This window comes from Polypterus senegalus, chromosome 6, assembly GCF_016835505.1.
Source record: "Polypterus senegalus isolate Bchr_013 chromosome 6, ASM1683550v1, whole genome shotgun sequence".
NCBI classification, from domain to species: domain Eukaryota; kingdom Metazoa; phylum Chordata; class Cladistia; order Polypteriformes; family Polypteridae; genus Polypterus; species Polypterus senegalus.
In genome coordinates, this window is record NC_053159.1 from 133,857,448 (window position 1) to 133,871,627 (window position 14,180).

The 14,180-nt window shown below is 41.2% G+C and overlaps 1 protein-coding gene across 1 annotated transcript in view; it reads left to right on the forward strand.

Moving 5' to 3' along the window:
* LOC120531649 (fructose-bisphosphate aldolase C) overlaps nucleotides 1-14,180 on the forward strand; it is a 41,852-nt gene that overhangs the window by 23,759 nt on the left and 3,913 nt on the right. The window contains exons 4-8 of the mRNA XM_039757248.1: nucleotides 476-530; nucleotides 629-789; nucleotides 5,125-5,208; nucleotides 5,406-5,580; nucleotides 6,006-6,205. Of these exons, the coding sequence (XP_039613182.1) occupies nucleotides 476-530; nucleotides 629-789; nucleotides 5,125-5,208; nucleotides 5,406-5,580; nucleotides 6,006-6,205 (675 nt within the window). The remainder of the gene's footprint in view (nucleotides 1-475; nucleotides 531-628; nucleotides 790-5,124; nucleotides 5,209-5,405; nucleotides 5,581-6,005; nucleotides 6,206-14,180) is intronic.

Here is a 14,180-nt window from a genome sequence, read left to right on the forward strand (position 1 = left end):
TTCAGAGGCTTTGCTGGGAAATGTAAAAACTTAAGCCTGAGAGTCTGGGTTGTTCTGGATATTCAGTTTATTATAGTGCATGCAGGAAGTAAAGACTAAGGCAGCTTATAAACTGGATTAGAGGCCTACCAGTTGAGAGTGAGGAGCTGAGAAGTGGTATGGGGGTGGTTTGAGACCAGAGGTCAGTTTGGGTTGGTTTAAAAAGCTTAGCCATGAAGTTAGAGACCTGAGTGGTGGTATTAGGTAATGCATGGTACTGTAGGTGCTATTCTACACTGCTATGGTCTGCTGCAGGGGGCAAAGGCATGGGAGGTGGTTCAGATACTAGAAATGTAGACCTTGGATTGGTCAGAAGACAGAGAATCAATTCAGGGGGAATTCCAGAAAAGTCTTAGGAGAAGTAGAGTTCAGATATGGATACCAGTTTGACAGTCCAAGGACAAGTTTGCCTATGTGTCCCTCTCACCATTTCTAGGTGGACAAAGGTGTTGTACCCCTAGCTGGCACAAATGGAGAGACAACTACTCAAGGTTAGTGGAGTTTATTTCTACCATATACCCAGAAAATAATACCAATTATGGGTGGCTACTGGTGCTCTGTTGCTGATGTACATTTCACCACTCTGAAGGGTTGGATGGCTTGTCTGAACGCTGCGCCCAGTACAAGAAAGATGGAGCTGACTTTGCCAAGTGGCGCTGTGTCTTGAAGATTAGTGAGACAACTCCTTCTCAGCTCGCCATTATGGAGAATGCCAATGTCCTGGCACGCTATGCCAGCATATGCCAACAGGTATTATGATTGTTACACTGTATAGAAAATATGTCATTTTTTGTTTGCTTATGTCGTTTTGTTTAATAAGGTAACTTTTAATAAGCAAGGGTCCTCAGTCACAGTTCAGGAGGGCCGCAGTGGCTGCAGGTTTTCCTTCCAACTAGTTTCCTAATTGGAAGAAAGTCCTTACTGATAATGAAACTTGGTGTTTAACAATTTGGCTTGTTAGTGCTTTCATTCATCCAAGAGCAATGTAGAGATTCCTCCTCTGCGAACTTAATTCTGTGTTTTGTGGACTAGAATAGATTTAAACTTAAAGGTCCTGTTTATTTCTAAACATTTTTAACACAGATACTTCATGGTTGCATATGCACAGGTTTAAAGGGAAGCACGTTAGCTGGAGAGATGGTGGTTTATTGAATATCTGCATTCCGTTATTAACTAATGTCTAGTTAAGAAAACAGGCAGCAATTAAAACTTAAATGCAGTTGCTAAAAACTAAAATAGGAAATTAAGGGTTCTGAATTGTAACAGGCAAGATAACTAAAATTAAGCCCAAAAAACATAATTGTTTGAAGTAAAATCCTTCAGCCATTGCAGACTTCCAGGACTATAACTGAGGACCCTTGATCTATAAAGTACCTTCATTTTGTATTTGATGAATGAAAGCCCTGACAAGGTATACAGTTAAATATGAAGTTTCACTATCAGCAAGGACTAGGGAATCCATGCTCGGATGGGTTTTTCCATTCCTGGGAATTCGGGAATCCCGCATGTCATTCTCAGGAATGACACAGTGCATAGGCATCTCACATGTGAACGGTTTTAGAACAAGCAACACTTATTTTTAATAAAACTACTGCAATATGTTGACACCAATAAAAGACTAACCTTCACTACAAGCAGTTCATGCTGTCATATAAGTACATGTATCTAATTAGTTGTGGTAAAACAAGCGTAGAAAGCACAACGTGTCGAGCCTGCGGTCGTCCGGGCGAGAGCGCACCTTCATGCAGAGTACGCCAGCCGCTGAGAAAGAACGCTCTACTTCCACTGAAGTAGGCAGCACAGTCGCGCAAAAAATGCTGCCAAACTCTGTCGTTTTTAAACTCGACAAACTCGGCCATTCGTATGAGGCTTTCAACGTAAATAACTGATGTTCCGACTGCCGACTGGACCCGAGCTTTAACACCAGCCTGTACTGTCAACAGCACAGACGTCAATGAAGTCTGCCCCGTCCCAGCATTCGTGAGCTGCAGAGTGCAGACTCCTCCCAGTCCACTGTGCTCAGTCTTAGTGGGAGCCGGGAGACTGATTGCTGCTGGTCTGTTGTTGACTGAATTAATCGGCAACACACTACACCGTGGGCCAAATAACCGTGCCACTTAATTATTTTCAACTATAACTCTGTTATTTCTTGATCGATTTTTACACTTTTACACGCTATATATGCGAACTTGGCCAATCCTGTTCACCCGGGAATTGCAGCAGTTTCATTCCTGGCAATATGGGAATGAAAAATGTCCGGGAATCCCGGGCTCCTGATTGGATTATAATGGATTCCCTAGCAAGGACTGAGTTCTAATTAGGAAATTGGATGGAATGAAAACCTGTAGCCACTGTGGCCCTCCAGGACCGTGACTGAGGACTCCTGCTGTATTAATTTTTAATATTATGGTCATGAAGACAGTGCTGTGGCACATGAGTAATACTGCTGCCTTATAGTTCAAGGAGACAGAGTTTTTTTTCTGATATCCTAAAGATGATGAGCGTGGTAGGTTCATTGGTGAATGTGAGCCTGAGTTTCGATTATGCAGGATCAACAGATGATTTAATGAATGGAATCTGCTTGTATCCCATTTGGATCTGGTCCTTCCCATAACACAAGCTTCAAGACCTAACAGACATAAAACATTCCTATCAAGGTACCCATATATCTAAATGTGTATCTGCTTATTCAATTCTGGCTTGCAGGGAGCCAAAGCCTATTGTGTGAGTGGGACGTTAAGTGCATTGGGATTTGAACGCAGTCTTCCTGGGCAGTGTGCTGTAGCTTCACATAGGTTTGATTTACAGTACATCTTTTTAATGAGATTAAAAATAAGAAAAAACCTTTATGGTTTGAGAAAATTGAGATTTAATATTAAAGTGCTTAAAATTATGATAGGATTTAGTATTACAGGTCTGAACTGTTACTTTAAAATGAATTCCTCAACAAGAATATTGGGGCATTGTTGGAAATTTGCTAAAAGCAGATTTCACAAAAATGTTACAAAGTCTTTCTTCATGCAAAGAACCAGGAATACATAAAATAAGTTACCAAGTAGTGTGGTGGAGAGTAGGACTTCAGGGACCTTCAAATCTTGACTTGATGCTATTTTGAAGAATCAAGGTGAAAGGAATGGACAAGCTTGTTGGGCTGGATGGCCTGTTCTTATCACAAATGATCTTTTTATAAATAGCTGAAAAAGAAAACTAAAGGGTTTCTAGCATCTGAAGAGATGGCACATTTTGCAGTCACTTTCATTTTCTTAGTGACCTGATGTTGTGACATCTCTCATGCATAGTTAATTAAATATTCATAAATTGCTTATGTAGAGACATAAAGTATATATTTTTTTATTTAGTTTTATCAGTTTCTAATTTAAGATGAAAGCCTGAACAGATTTGTGTGAAAAGACAGCCTACAGGTATTTTGCAGTTTAAATTCACCAAGCGCTTGTACAGAATAAAAAAAAAAAATCACAGCACCTACTATCAACAAGGAAAAAAGAAATTCATCAGTGCATTGGCATTGTGAAAAAGAAGTTAAAAGTCATAAGACAAAATTTAGGATGAGAACAACACTACTGCCTTGTAATATACTGTATAATGTCTAATGAATTCCATCTATCCATTTTGAACCCACCTATCCAGTTCAGGGTAATGCCTAACCAGGGCCTATACTGGAAGCACTAAGTGCAAGCTGGGAGCCAACACTGGACAGGATTCCAGTGTTTCACATGGCATGCACTTATTTGAAATTATTAATGCAAATAATTCAAACTTTTGATAAAATTATAGCTTGCAACATTGAAAAGTAAAAGGAGTCTGAAGCACTGCAGTCATTAGTAAATTGCATTCTCTAAATATGTAAGTAATTTTACTGCTCCATGCAAAAGTAATCACTTTTTTATTTGTTTATTTTTAATTTAATTTGTATTAAATGCTGTGAATAACAGTCACTTTGGTCACTGCAAACATACCACCAAGAAATGTATAGAATTACTGAAAATAAATGCCCCCTCCGCCTGCTAAATAAAATAATAAATATAGTGGATCAGCTAAAGATGCCTGGAGTATCTAAGTGAAAAAAATCTTTAGACTAAACTGACATGGGACGGCACGGTGGTGCAGTGGGTGGCGCTGCTGCCTCGCAGTTAGGAGACCCGGGTTCGCTTCCCGGGTCCTCCCTGTATGGAGTTTGCGTGGTGTCTGCGTGGGTTTCCTCCCACAGTCCAAAGACATGCAGGTTAGGTGCATTGGCGATCCTAAATTGTGCTTGGTGTGTGTGTGCCCTGTGGTGGGCTGGTGCCCTGCCCAGGGTTTGTTTCCTGCCTTGCGCCCTGTGTTGGTTGGGATTGGCTCCAGCAGACCCCCGTGACCCTGTAGTTAGGATATAGAGGGTTGGATAGTGGATGGATGGATAAACTGACATGTGAACTGTTTCTCTTTCTGCCATCTACTGGTTAGAAGTATAAATGCAGTTAAGTCTGAAGCAACAGAGTGACAATTGTCTACGTTTATGTTGCTCTTGGATTGCTTTCTTCCATCCACCCTTCCATTTTTTGAACCCACCTAATCTAGTTCCTTGGTCTCGGGGCCTAGAGCCTACTTCAGCAGCATTGTGTATAACGCAGGAACTAATTCAGTATGGAATGAGAGTCCATCCCAGAGCATACTCATATACATATCCACATTTCACTCACACTGAACCATTTTACAGTCTCTAGATAGGCAGCCGTATCATGTCTTTGGTTTAAGGAATTCCTGTTTGGACACAAAAAGGTGTGCCAAATGGTACAGTTATAAAAACAATAAATGCAACACTACATTTTCTAAAACACTACTACCTCATGCCTTAAAAGAACTTGTGAATTAAACTTTTACTTCAGTGGTCTGATGATGTGCTAACACCCCGGGGAGACTGGCGACTTCTAAAGAGTAATGAACAAACCAGTAATGCAAAGTTAAAGATCCCTTCCATAAACCAAACCAAACATTTTTGATTAAATAGTAAGTCCATTACCTGTTAGTTCAGTCTGTGGAAAATTTATGGTTTTAATTCAGTGATGTTATCCTTTTTCATCTCAGAATGGAATTGTGCCCATTGTGGAACCAGAGATCCTTCCTGATGGAGATCATGACCTGAAACGCTGCCAATATGTCACAGAGAAGGTAAGCGTAGTTTACTTTGTCTTCTTCTGTATATGTTGGCTCTGCCCTTGACTGTTGTTTGTTTTTTGCCACTTTCCACTGTCCATATCCTAAAAGGAAATTCCCTTTTAGCTAATTAATTTGTCCCCTGGAGTGAAAACATGTTATTTACATGCACCCAGCCCCTATTTACTCCACTTGTTTCACTGTCTTTCTAGGTGTTGGCTGCAGTATACAAGGCTCTGAGTGACCATCATGTTTACTTGGAAGGCACTCTTCTTAAACCTAATATGGTGACTCCAGGACATGCCTGTCCCATAAAGTACAGCCCAGAGGAGATTGCCATGGCCACAGTCACTGCCCTGCGCCGTAACGTCCCTCCTGCTGTTTCAGGTATTGTGCCTTTACTTCAGAAAGCATTAATAATTGATAAATGTATTATTAGTATCTAACAAGGGTTTGAGCAAGAAAGAAAAGCAATTCTAGTGGTTTAGTGATTTAGCTCACAGATGCACATAATACCACTTGGGGAATAATTTACATTTATCACATAGGCTGGGCTGTAGCAGCCTGGTTCAGAAACATACAGGGAATTAGAAGCTGAGGTGGTTTGTCTTTATTTATGTATTTAGCTATTGAGCCTGAAAGAAATGATGCAAGTCTGTTGGTGACTGAAGTATGAACCTCTACAGTCTCTTGAAAAATCAGTGTGATTATGTGAAAAGTGCAGACATGATGAGAGAAATGTACAGTACAGAGCTGGTGATTTCTTTCAGGACAAGGTCTAAGCTATGGCTTTGATTCCCCATACTGTACAGGTGTGACCTTCCTGTCTGGTGGTCAGAGCGAGGAGGAGGCCTCTATCAACCTGAATGCAATCAATAAATGTCCTCTTGGTCGTCCCTGGCCCCTCACCTTCTCTTACGGCCGAGCCCTGCAAGCCTCTGCACTCAACACTTGGCGTGGCCAGAGAGATAATGAAGCGGCCGCCACAGAGGAATTTGTCAAGAGAGCCGAGGTGAGCGCAGCCAGTGTATCAATGAGCAAGTCAGAGGTACACGGGGTTGGTTTTAGTGTCTGCTAATGCAGTGGGCCTTTTACCTCAGTGGGTCCTCTTCCTCATTAATGTATTCATGCATTTCCTGATCCTGCTCATTACAACATAGATTTAAGAGCAATGGAAGCTTTTCTCGGCTTCATCCCACATAAAGCAGGAACCAAACTTACAGTTGTGCTTGAAGGTTTGTGAACCCTTTAGAATTTTCTATATTTCTGCATAAATATGACCTAAAACATCATCAGATTTTCACTCAAGTCCTAAAAGTAGATAAAGAGAAACCATTTAAAAAATGAGACAAAAATATTATACTTGGTCATTTATTTATTAAGGAAAATGATCGAATATTACATATTTGTGAGTGCCAAAAGTATGTGAACCTTTGCTTTCAGTATCTGGTGTGACCCCCTTTGCAGCAATAACTGCAACTAAATGTTTCCGGTAACTTGTGATCATTCCTGCACACCAGCTTGAAGGAATTTTAGCCCATTCCTCCATACAGAACAGCTTCAACTCTGGGATGTTGGTGGGTCTCCTCATATTAACTGCTCACTTCAGGTCCTTCCATAACATTTCAAATGGATTAAGGTCAGGACTTTGACTTGGCCATTCCAAAACATTAACTTCATTCTTCTTTAAACATTCTTTAGTAGAACGACTTGTGTGCTTAGGGTCGTTGTCTTACTGCATGACCCACCTTCTCTTGAGATTCAGTTCATGGACAGATGTCCTGACATTTTCCTTTAGAATTCTCTGATATAATTCAGAATTCATTGTTCCATCAATGAAGGCAAACCGTCCTGGCCCAGATGCAGCAAAACAGGCCCAAACCATGACACTACCACCACCATGTTTCACAGATGGGATAAGGTTCTTATGCTGGAATGCAGTGTTTTCCTTTCTCTAAACATAACGCTTTTCATGTAAACCAAAAAGTTCTATTTTGGTCTCATCCGTCCACAAAACATTCTTCCAATAGCCTTCTGGTTTGTCCACATGATCTTTAACAAACTGCAGACGAGCAGCAATGTTTTTTTTGGAGAGCAGTGGCTTTCTCCTTGCAACCCTGCCATGCACACCATTGTTGTTCAGTGCTCTCCTGATGGTGGACTCATCAACATGAACATTAGCCAATGTGAGAGAGGCCTTCAGTTGCTTAGAAGTTAACCTGGGGTCCTTTGTGACCTCGCCGACTATTACACATCCTTGCTCTTGGAGTGATCTTTGTTGGTCGACCACTCCTGGGGAGGGTAACAATGGTCTTGAATTTCCTCCATTTGTACACAATCTGTCTGACTGTGGATTGGTGGAGTCCAAACTCTTTAGAGATGGTTTTTTAACCTTTTCCAGCCTGATGAGCATCAACAACTCTTTTTCTGAGGTCCTCAGAAATCTCCTTTGTTCTTGCCATGATACACTTCCACAAACATGTGTTGTGAAGAGCAGACTTTGAGAGATCTCTGTTCTTTAAATAACACTGGGTGCCCACTCACACCTGATTGTCATCCCATTGATTGAAAACACCTGACTCGAATTTCACCTTCAAACTAACTGCTAATCCTAGAGGTTCACATACTTTTGCCAGCTCACAAATATGTAATATTCAATCATTTTCCTCAATAAATATATTACCAAGTACTGTATACTTTTGTCTCATTTGTTTAACTGGTCTCTCTTTATCTACTTGTAGGACTTGAGTAAATCTGATGATGTTTTAGGTCATATTTATGCAGAAATATAGAAAATTCTAAAGGGTTCACAAACTTTCAAGCACAACTGTAGGTGGTACATGTTAATCATGGGGCACATTGATGCACACACTTGTCTTGCTTAAACTAGTTTGCAGATCTCAGGAATGTGGAAGGAAACTGGATTACCTGCAAAAAACCCACATAGACAAGGAGAGAACGTGTAAATGTGACACAGATAAGAAGTGTCCAGAATTCACAGAGCTGCAAGACAACAAAGACAACAACTACGCTACCATGCCATGCACTCTTGTCATTTTAAATTCAGGAAGTAATTGGCCTGCTCTCACTGTTTATAGAAGTTGCTGCACTCATCATTGGAAATCCACTATGGGAAATGAACTGATGTGCTGTAAAAGCAAAAGACAGTAATTTATAGAAAATGGGTAAGCCTCAGGAAAAGGAGCAATGTGTGGGTAGATTTAGTAAAAACTATATTCAGTCCCTTCCATAATTATTGGCACCCATGGTGAAGATAAGTAAAAAAAGTATTTAAAAAAATCACCTTTTCTGGACTGTGGTGGGCTGGCACCCTGCCCGGGGTTTGTTTCCTGCCTTGCGTCCTGTGTTGGCTGGGATTGGCTCCAGCAGACCCCCATGACCCTGTGTTAGGATATAGTGGGTTGGATAATGACTGACTGACTGACCTTTTTGTGAATTACCTTAATCTCACAATGAAACAGTAAAGAGAAATTCAACCTTTAACTGAAATAAATTTATTTTAAGAAAAAGTAATTCCTCAAGAAATAATTATTTTTAACAAAACCATATGTGTCACAATTTTTGGCATCCCTGCATTGTATTATGTTATACAACATCCCTTTGCCAATAAAACAGCACAGAGTCTCCTATAACATCTTATAAGACCATTCCTCTTTACAGACTCTCTCCAGATCATCACCAGGCTCCTAGGTTCTCTTTTCTGCACTCTGCTATTCAGCTCACCCCACAGGTTTTTCAATAGTTTAGGTATAGGGATTGAGGTGGCCATGACAAGAGCTTGATTTTTCTCTTCCTTTAACCATTTTTGTGTTGATTTAAACATATATTTCCAATAACTGTCATGTTGAAAGATCCAGTGACAGCCCAGTTTTAGTTTCTTGGCAGAGGATCCAGATTTAGATTAAAAAAATTCCTGGTATTTCATGGAGTCCATGATGTCATGTGCCCTTGCAAGTTTCCCAGCACCTTTGGAGGAAAAGCAGCCCCACAAAATCTCAGAATGTCCACCATACTTGACAGTGGGGACCAGGTTCTTTTTGGTATAGCCATCATTTTTACACCAAACCCAACTTGAGTGTTTGTTGCCAAAAAGCTCAATTTTCATTTTGTCTGACCATGTAACAGTTTCAATCAAAGTTCCAGTAACATATGGCAAAATCAAGGTGCTTACATTTGTGAAATGACAGGAAATCCCTTTTTCTGGTATGCCTTCCAAATAATCTGTTGGCATGGAGGTGGCATTTGATGGTAGTTTTGGAGACTTGGTGACCCCAAAATACTACTGTGTGTATTTGAAAAATAAACGGGTCCTCTTCCAGGCAAGTTGGTAACAGTTCCGGTTGATTTGAACTTTTGAATTATTGCCCAAACTTTAGATATTGGCATTTTTAGGCGAGTAGCAATTTTATAGCGATTCCCTGACATATGAAGTTCAGCACACCTTTCCTCATTTGAATTGTGTGTTCTCTTATCTTTTCCATATTGATGAATGAATAAGGGAATTTGATCTCTGTGCCACCTTGTATGTATACCCCAATGAAACAGGAATTCATGGATTACAGCTTGAAAGCCCCACCACACTCTGATCAACAAAAAATAAGCAAGATATAGATGGAAAAAATGTTTCAGTTACAGTTTGTTCATAAAAGTTTCCAGGAGTGCCAATAATCATGGCATATGTAGTTTTGTTCAAAAATAATTATACATCTTGATGAGGAATTATTTTTTATCAGAGTAAATTTACTTCAATTAAAGGATGGATTTCTCTCCTTTTTTAGTGCCATATTAAGGTAATTCACCAAAAGGTGCTTTATAATAATTAGTGGAGGAGACTGTTGTTTAAGGGCAGGCCAGTGGCACAGTGGGTAGCGCTGCTGCCTTGCAATTAGGAGACCTGGGTTTGCTTCTTGGGTCCTCCCTGCGTGGAGTTTTCATGTTCTCCCCGTGTCTGCGTGGGTTTCCTCCCACAGTCCAGAGACATGCAGGTTAGGTGCATTGGCGATCCTAATTTGTCCCTAGTGTGTGTGCCCTGCAGTGGGCTGGCGCCCTGCCTGGGTTTTGTTTTCTGCCTTGCGCCCTGTGTTGGCTGAGATTGGCTCCCGTGACCCTGTAGTTAGGATATAGCAGGTTGGATAATGGATGGATGGACTGTTGTTTATATACACATACACGCGCACACACACACATACACACACACGGGGTACAGTGGCATGCAAAAGTATTCAGTCCCCTTGAAAGACCTCATAATTTTCTGTATGACAAAAGATTTGTAGATATTTATCCATTCAATAATTGGAATGTGAACTCTTATAATATACAATACATATCCAAAGTCACCATTTTTTGTAGATGTTTAATTGAAGAAGAAAAACTCACAAGTTACTGTTTGCATAACTATTAAAATCTTTGCGCTTTGGAAGCTCCAGGTTTACACAAATGACACAAAGGTGATAGTCATTTGACTATAACTTAACATAATGAGGTGCTTCTTGTGGGTCCTCTATATCTCTGGATATAAAAGGCACCCTTTGTAAGGGCTATAGTCTTTGTTGGACAGTCACTGCAAAAATGAAGTCAAAGGAGCATTCTGCTGATGTGAGAAACAAAGCCATTGAGATGCACAAGGCAGGAAATAGCTACAAAAAACAATGAAGAGATTAAATGGCCTGTTAAGCACTGTTGGATCCATCATCAGCAAGTGGAAGGTTCATCACAGTACCCACTCTTACTAGAACAGGCTGTCCCTCAAAACTAAACATCAGAGCAAGATGTCGACTGGTGAGAGAGGCTACTAAAACTCTTTGGCTGAAATTGGAGTGAAGGTGCATGGGTCCGCAATTCAAGAACCTCCATAAAACAGACCTGAATGGGAGATTAGCAAGAAAGAAGCCATTCCTTAAGAAGGTCCACATAACAGCATGTGTGGCATTTGCTGCAAAGCATGCGAAAGACCCATTTGTGGGAGAAGGTTTTATGGACAGATGAGACCAAAATAAAACTTTTTTGGCCAGACTTCAAAGAGGAATGTGTGACGTAAAACTAATACTGCCCATGCCTCAAGAAACACCATACCTGCGGTGAAATATGGTGGTGGCGGCATCATACAATGGGGCTGATTTTCATGTGCGGGGACTGGGAATCTTGTCAGAGTTGAAGAGATGATGAATGGAATCAAATACTGCACAATATTACAGGAGAACTTGTTCCAGTCTGCTATGAACCTGTGGCTTAATAGAAGATTCATCTTTCAACATGACAATGACCCTAAGCAGAAGGCCAAAACAACACTCGAACGGCTCAGAAACAGAAAAGTGAATGTTTTGGAATGGTAAAAAAGTCAAAGCCAAGATCTTAACCCTACTGAGAATCTATGGCATGATTTGAAAACTACTATCCAAAGGTGCCATCCCACCATCCTAGAGGATTTCTATAAAGTCTGCCAAGAATGTGGGGAAAATAATTTGCAAGACTGGTACATATTTACCCCCTAGAAATTAAGACTGTTATTGCAGCAAAAGGGTCTTTGACAAAGTAGGGCCTGAATACTTATTCAAACACTAATAGTTCCCATTAAAAATACTGAATTGATAAATATGTGTAAAAATCTTTTGTCATGCAGAAAATTATGATGGTTTCCAATGGGACTGAAGCCACAGTATATAATACAAGGTTGACTGACTGACCGATTCATTCATCAACGAAAATACTATAGCCCACATAGTTAAAAGCGGAAATGGGACAGGATGGTACATCTCAGTCAGTGGGCATCTTCTAAGAAAGGACATTTCAATATATCAAAATTTAGTTGTAAAAAACACCCCTAAACTAAGTACCTGAGAATCAGAAAAATGCTTTGACTGATTTGATTTAAATTTGGTGACGTTATAGAGAAAAGAACATTTTTTTGTTGATGTTTTTTAATATACTGCTCAAAAGAATTAAAGGAACACTTTTTAATCAGAGTATAGCATAAAGTCAATGAAACTTATGGGATATTAATCTGGTCAGTTAAGTAGCAGAGGGGTTGTTAATCAGTTTCAGCTGCTGTGGTGTTAATGAAATTAACAACAGATGCACTAGAGGGGCAACAATGAGATGACCCCCAAAACAGGAATGGTTTAACAGGTGGAGACCACTGACATTTTTCCCTCCTCATCTTTTCTGACTGTTTCTTCACTAGTTTTGCATTTGGCTACAGTCAGTGTCACTACTGGTAGCATGAGGCGATACCTGGACCCTACAGAGGTTGCACAGGTAGTCCAACTTCTCCAGGACTTCACATCAATACGTGTCATTGCCAGAAGGTTTGCTGTGTCTCCCTGCACAGTCTCAAGGGCATGGAGGAGATTCTAGGAGACAAGCAGTTACTCTAGGAGAGCTGGAGAGGGCCATAGAAGGTCCATAACCCATCAGCAGGACCAGTATCTGCTCCTTTGGGCAAGGAGGAACAGGATGAGCACTGCCAGAGCCCTACAAAATGACCTCCAGCAGGCCACTGGTGTGAATGTCTCTGACCAAACAACCAGAAAGACTTCATGAGGGTGACCCAAGGGCCCCATGTCCTCTAATGGGCCCTGAGCTCACTGCCCAGCAGCATGCAGCTCGATTGGCATTCGCCATAGAATACCAGAATTGGCAGATGCACCACTGGTGCCCTGTGCTTTTACCAGATGAGAGCAGGTTCACCCTGAGCACGTGACAGAAGTGAAAGGGTCTGGAGAAGCCATGGAGAACATTATGCTGCCTGTAACATCATTCAGCATGAGCAGTTTGGTGGTGGGTTAATGATTGTCTGGGGAGGCATATCCATGGAGGGTCACACAGACCGCTACAGGCTTGACAAAGGCACCTTGGCTGCCATTAGGTATCAGGATGAAATCCTTGGACCCATTGTCAGACCCTACGCTGGTACAGTGGCTCCTGGTGCACGACAATTCCTGGCCTCATGTGGTGAGAGTATGCAGGCAGCTCCTGGAGGATGAAGGAATTGATACCATTGACTGGCCACCACACTTTCCTGACCTAAATCCAATAGAACACCTCTGGGACATTATGTTTTGGTCCATCCAATGCCACCAGGTTGCACCTCAGACTGTCCAGGAGCTCAGTGATGCCCTGGTCCAGATCTGGGAGGAGATCCCCCACAACACCATCTGTCATCTCATTAGAAGCATGCACCGATGTTGTCAGGCATGTATACAAGAACACAGGGGCCATACAAAGTGCTGCGTACAATTTTGAGTTGCTGCAATTAAATTTTGGCAGATTTTTGGGGCGTCTTTGAATTCAGGGCTCTGTAGGTTGATCATTTTCATTTCCATCAAACGATGTGGCATCCTTTCGTTCCTAACACATTACCCAGTCTATATCAGTATAGATAGCCAGGAGGATTTCTTTTTCCCATTGAGATCTGATGTGTTTTCAAAGTGTTCCTTTAATTTTTTTGAGCAGTTTATTATGCTAACTTGCATGCTCTGCGCTGCACCTGAAGGTGGCTTTATGCAAACGAAAGGACACAGCAGAAGCGACTAACAGCAACACTAACTAATAGGATGGACAGATGACTGGAGAAGAAGTGTTGCCCTGGACAGGATAAACAAGATGTAATCATATTGGCCGTGTACAGTCAGGTGCAAAACTGAAGCAGAAATTTCAGCAAAGCTCAATGATGAGCAAAAGCTGTAAAGCTAGAGTGTCATTGTCAGATCTCGTGGCTGTGAATGTTGGTAGAAGCAAAAAGGCAGTGAAAGAGAAGTAAGGGTGGAGGTGGTGTCCTCAGATCCAAGAGAAGGGGTCAGACGCCGTAGGTTTAAACTTAACAGGACCCCTATGAGCTACTCCATTGTAATATACACTGCCTGGCCAAAAAAAAAGTCGCCACCTGGATTTAACTAAGCAAATAGGTACGAGCCTCCCATTGGATAATTACTGCATGGGCGATTATCTTTCAGCTGGCAAGAAGTTAT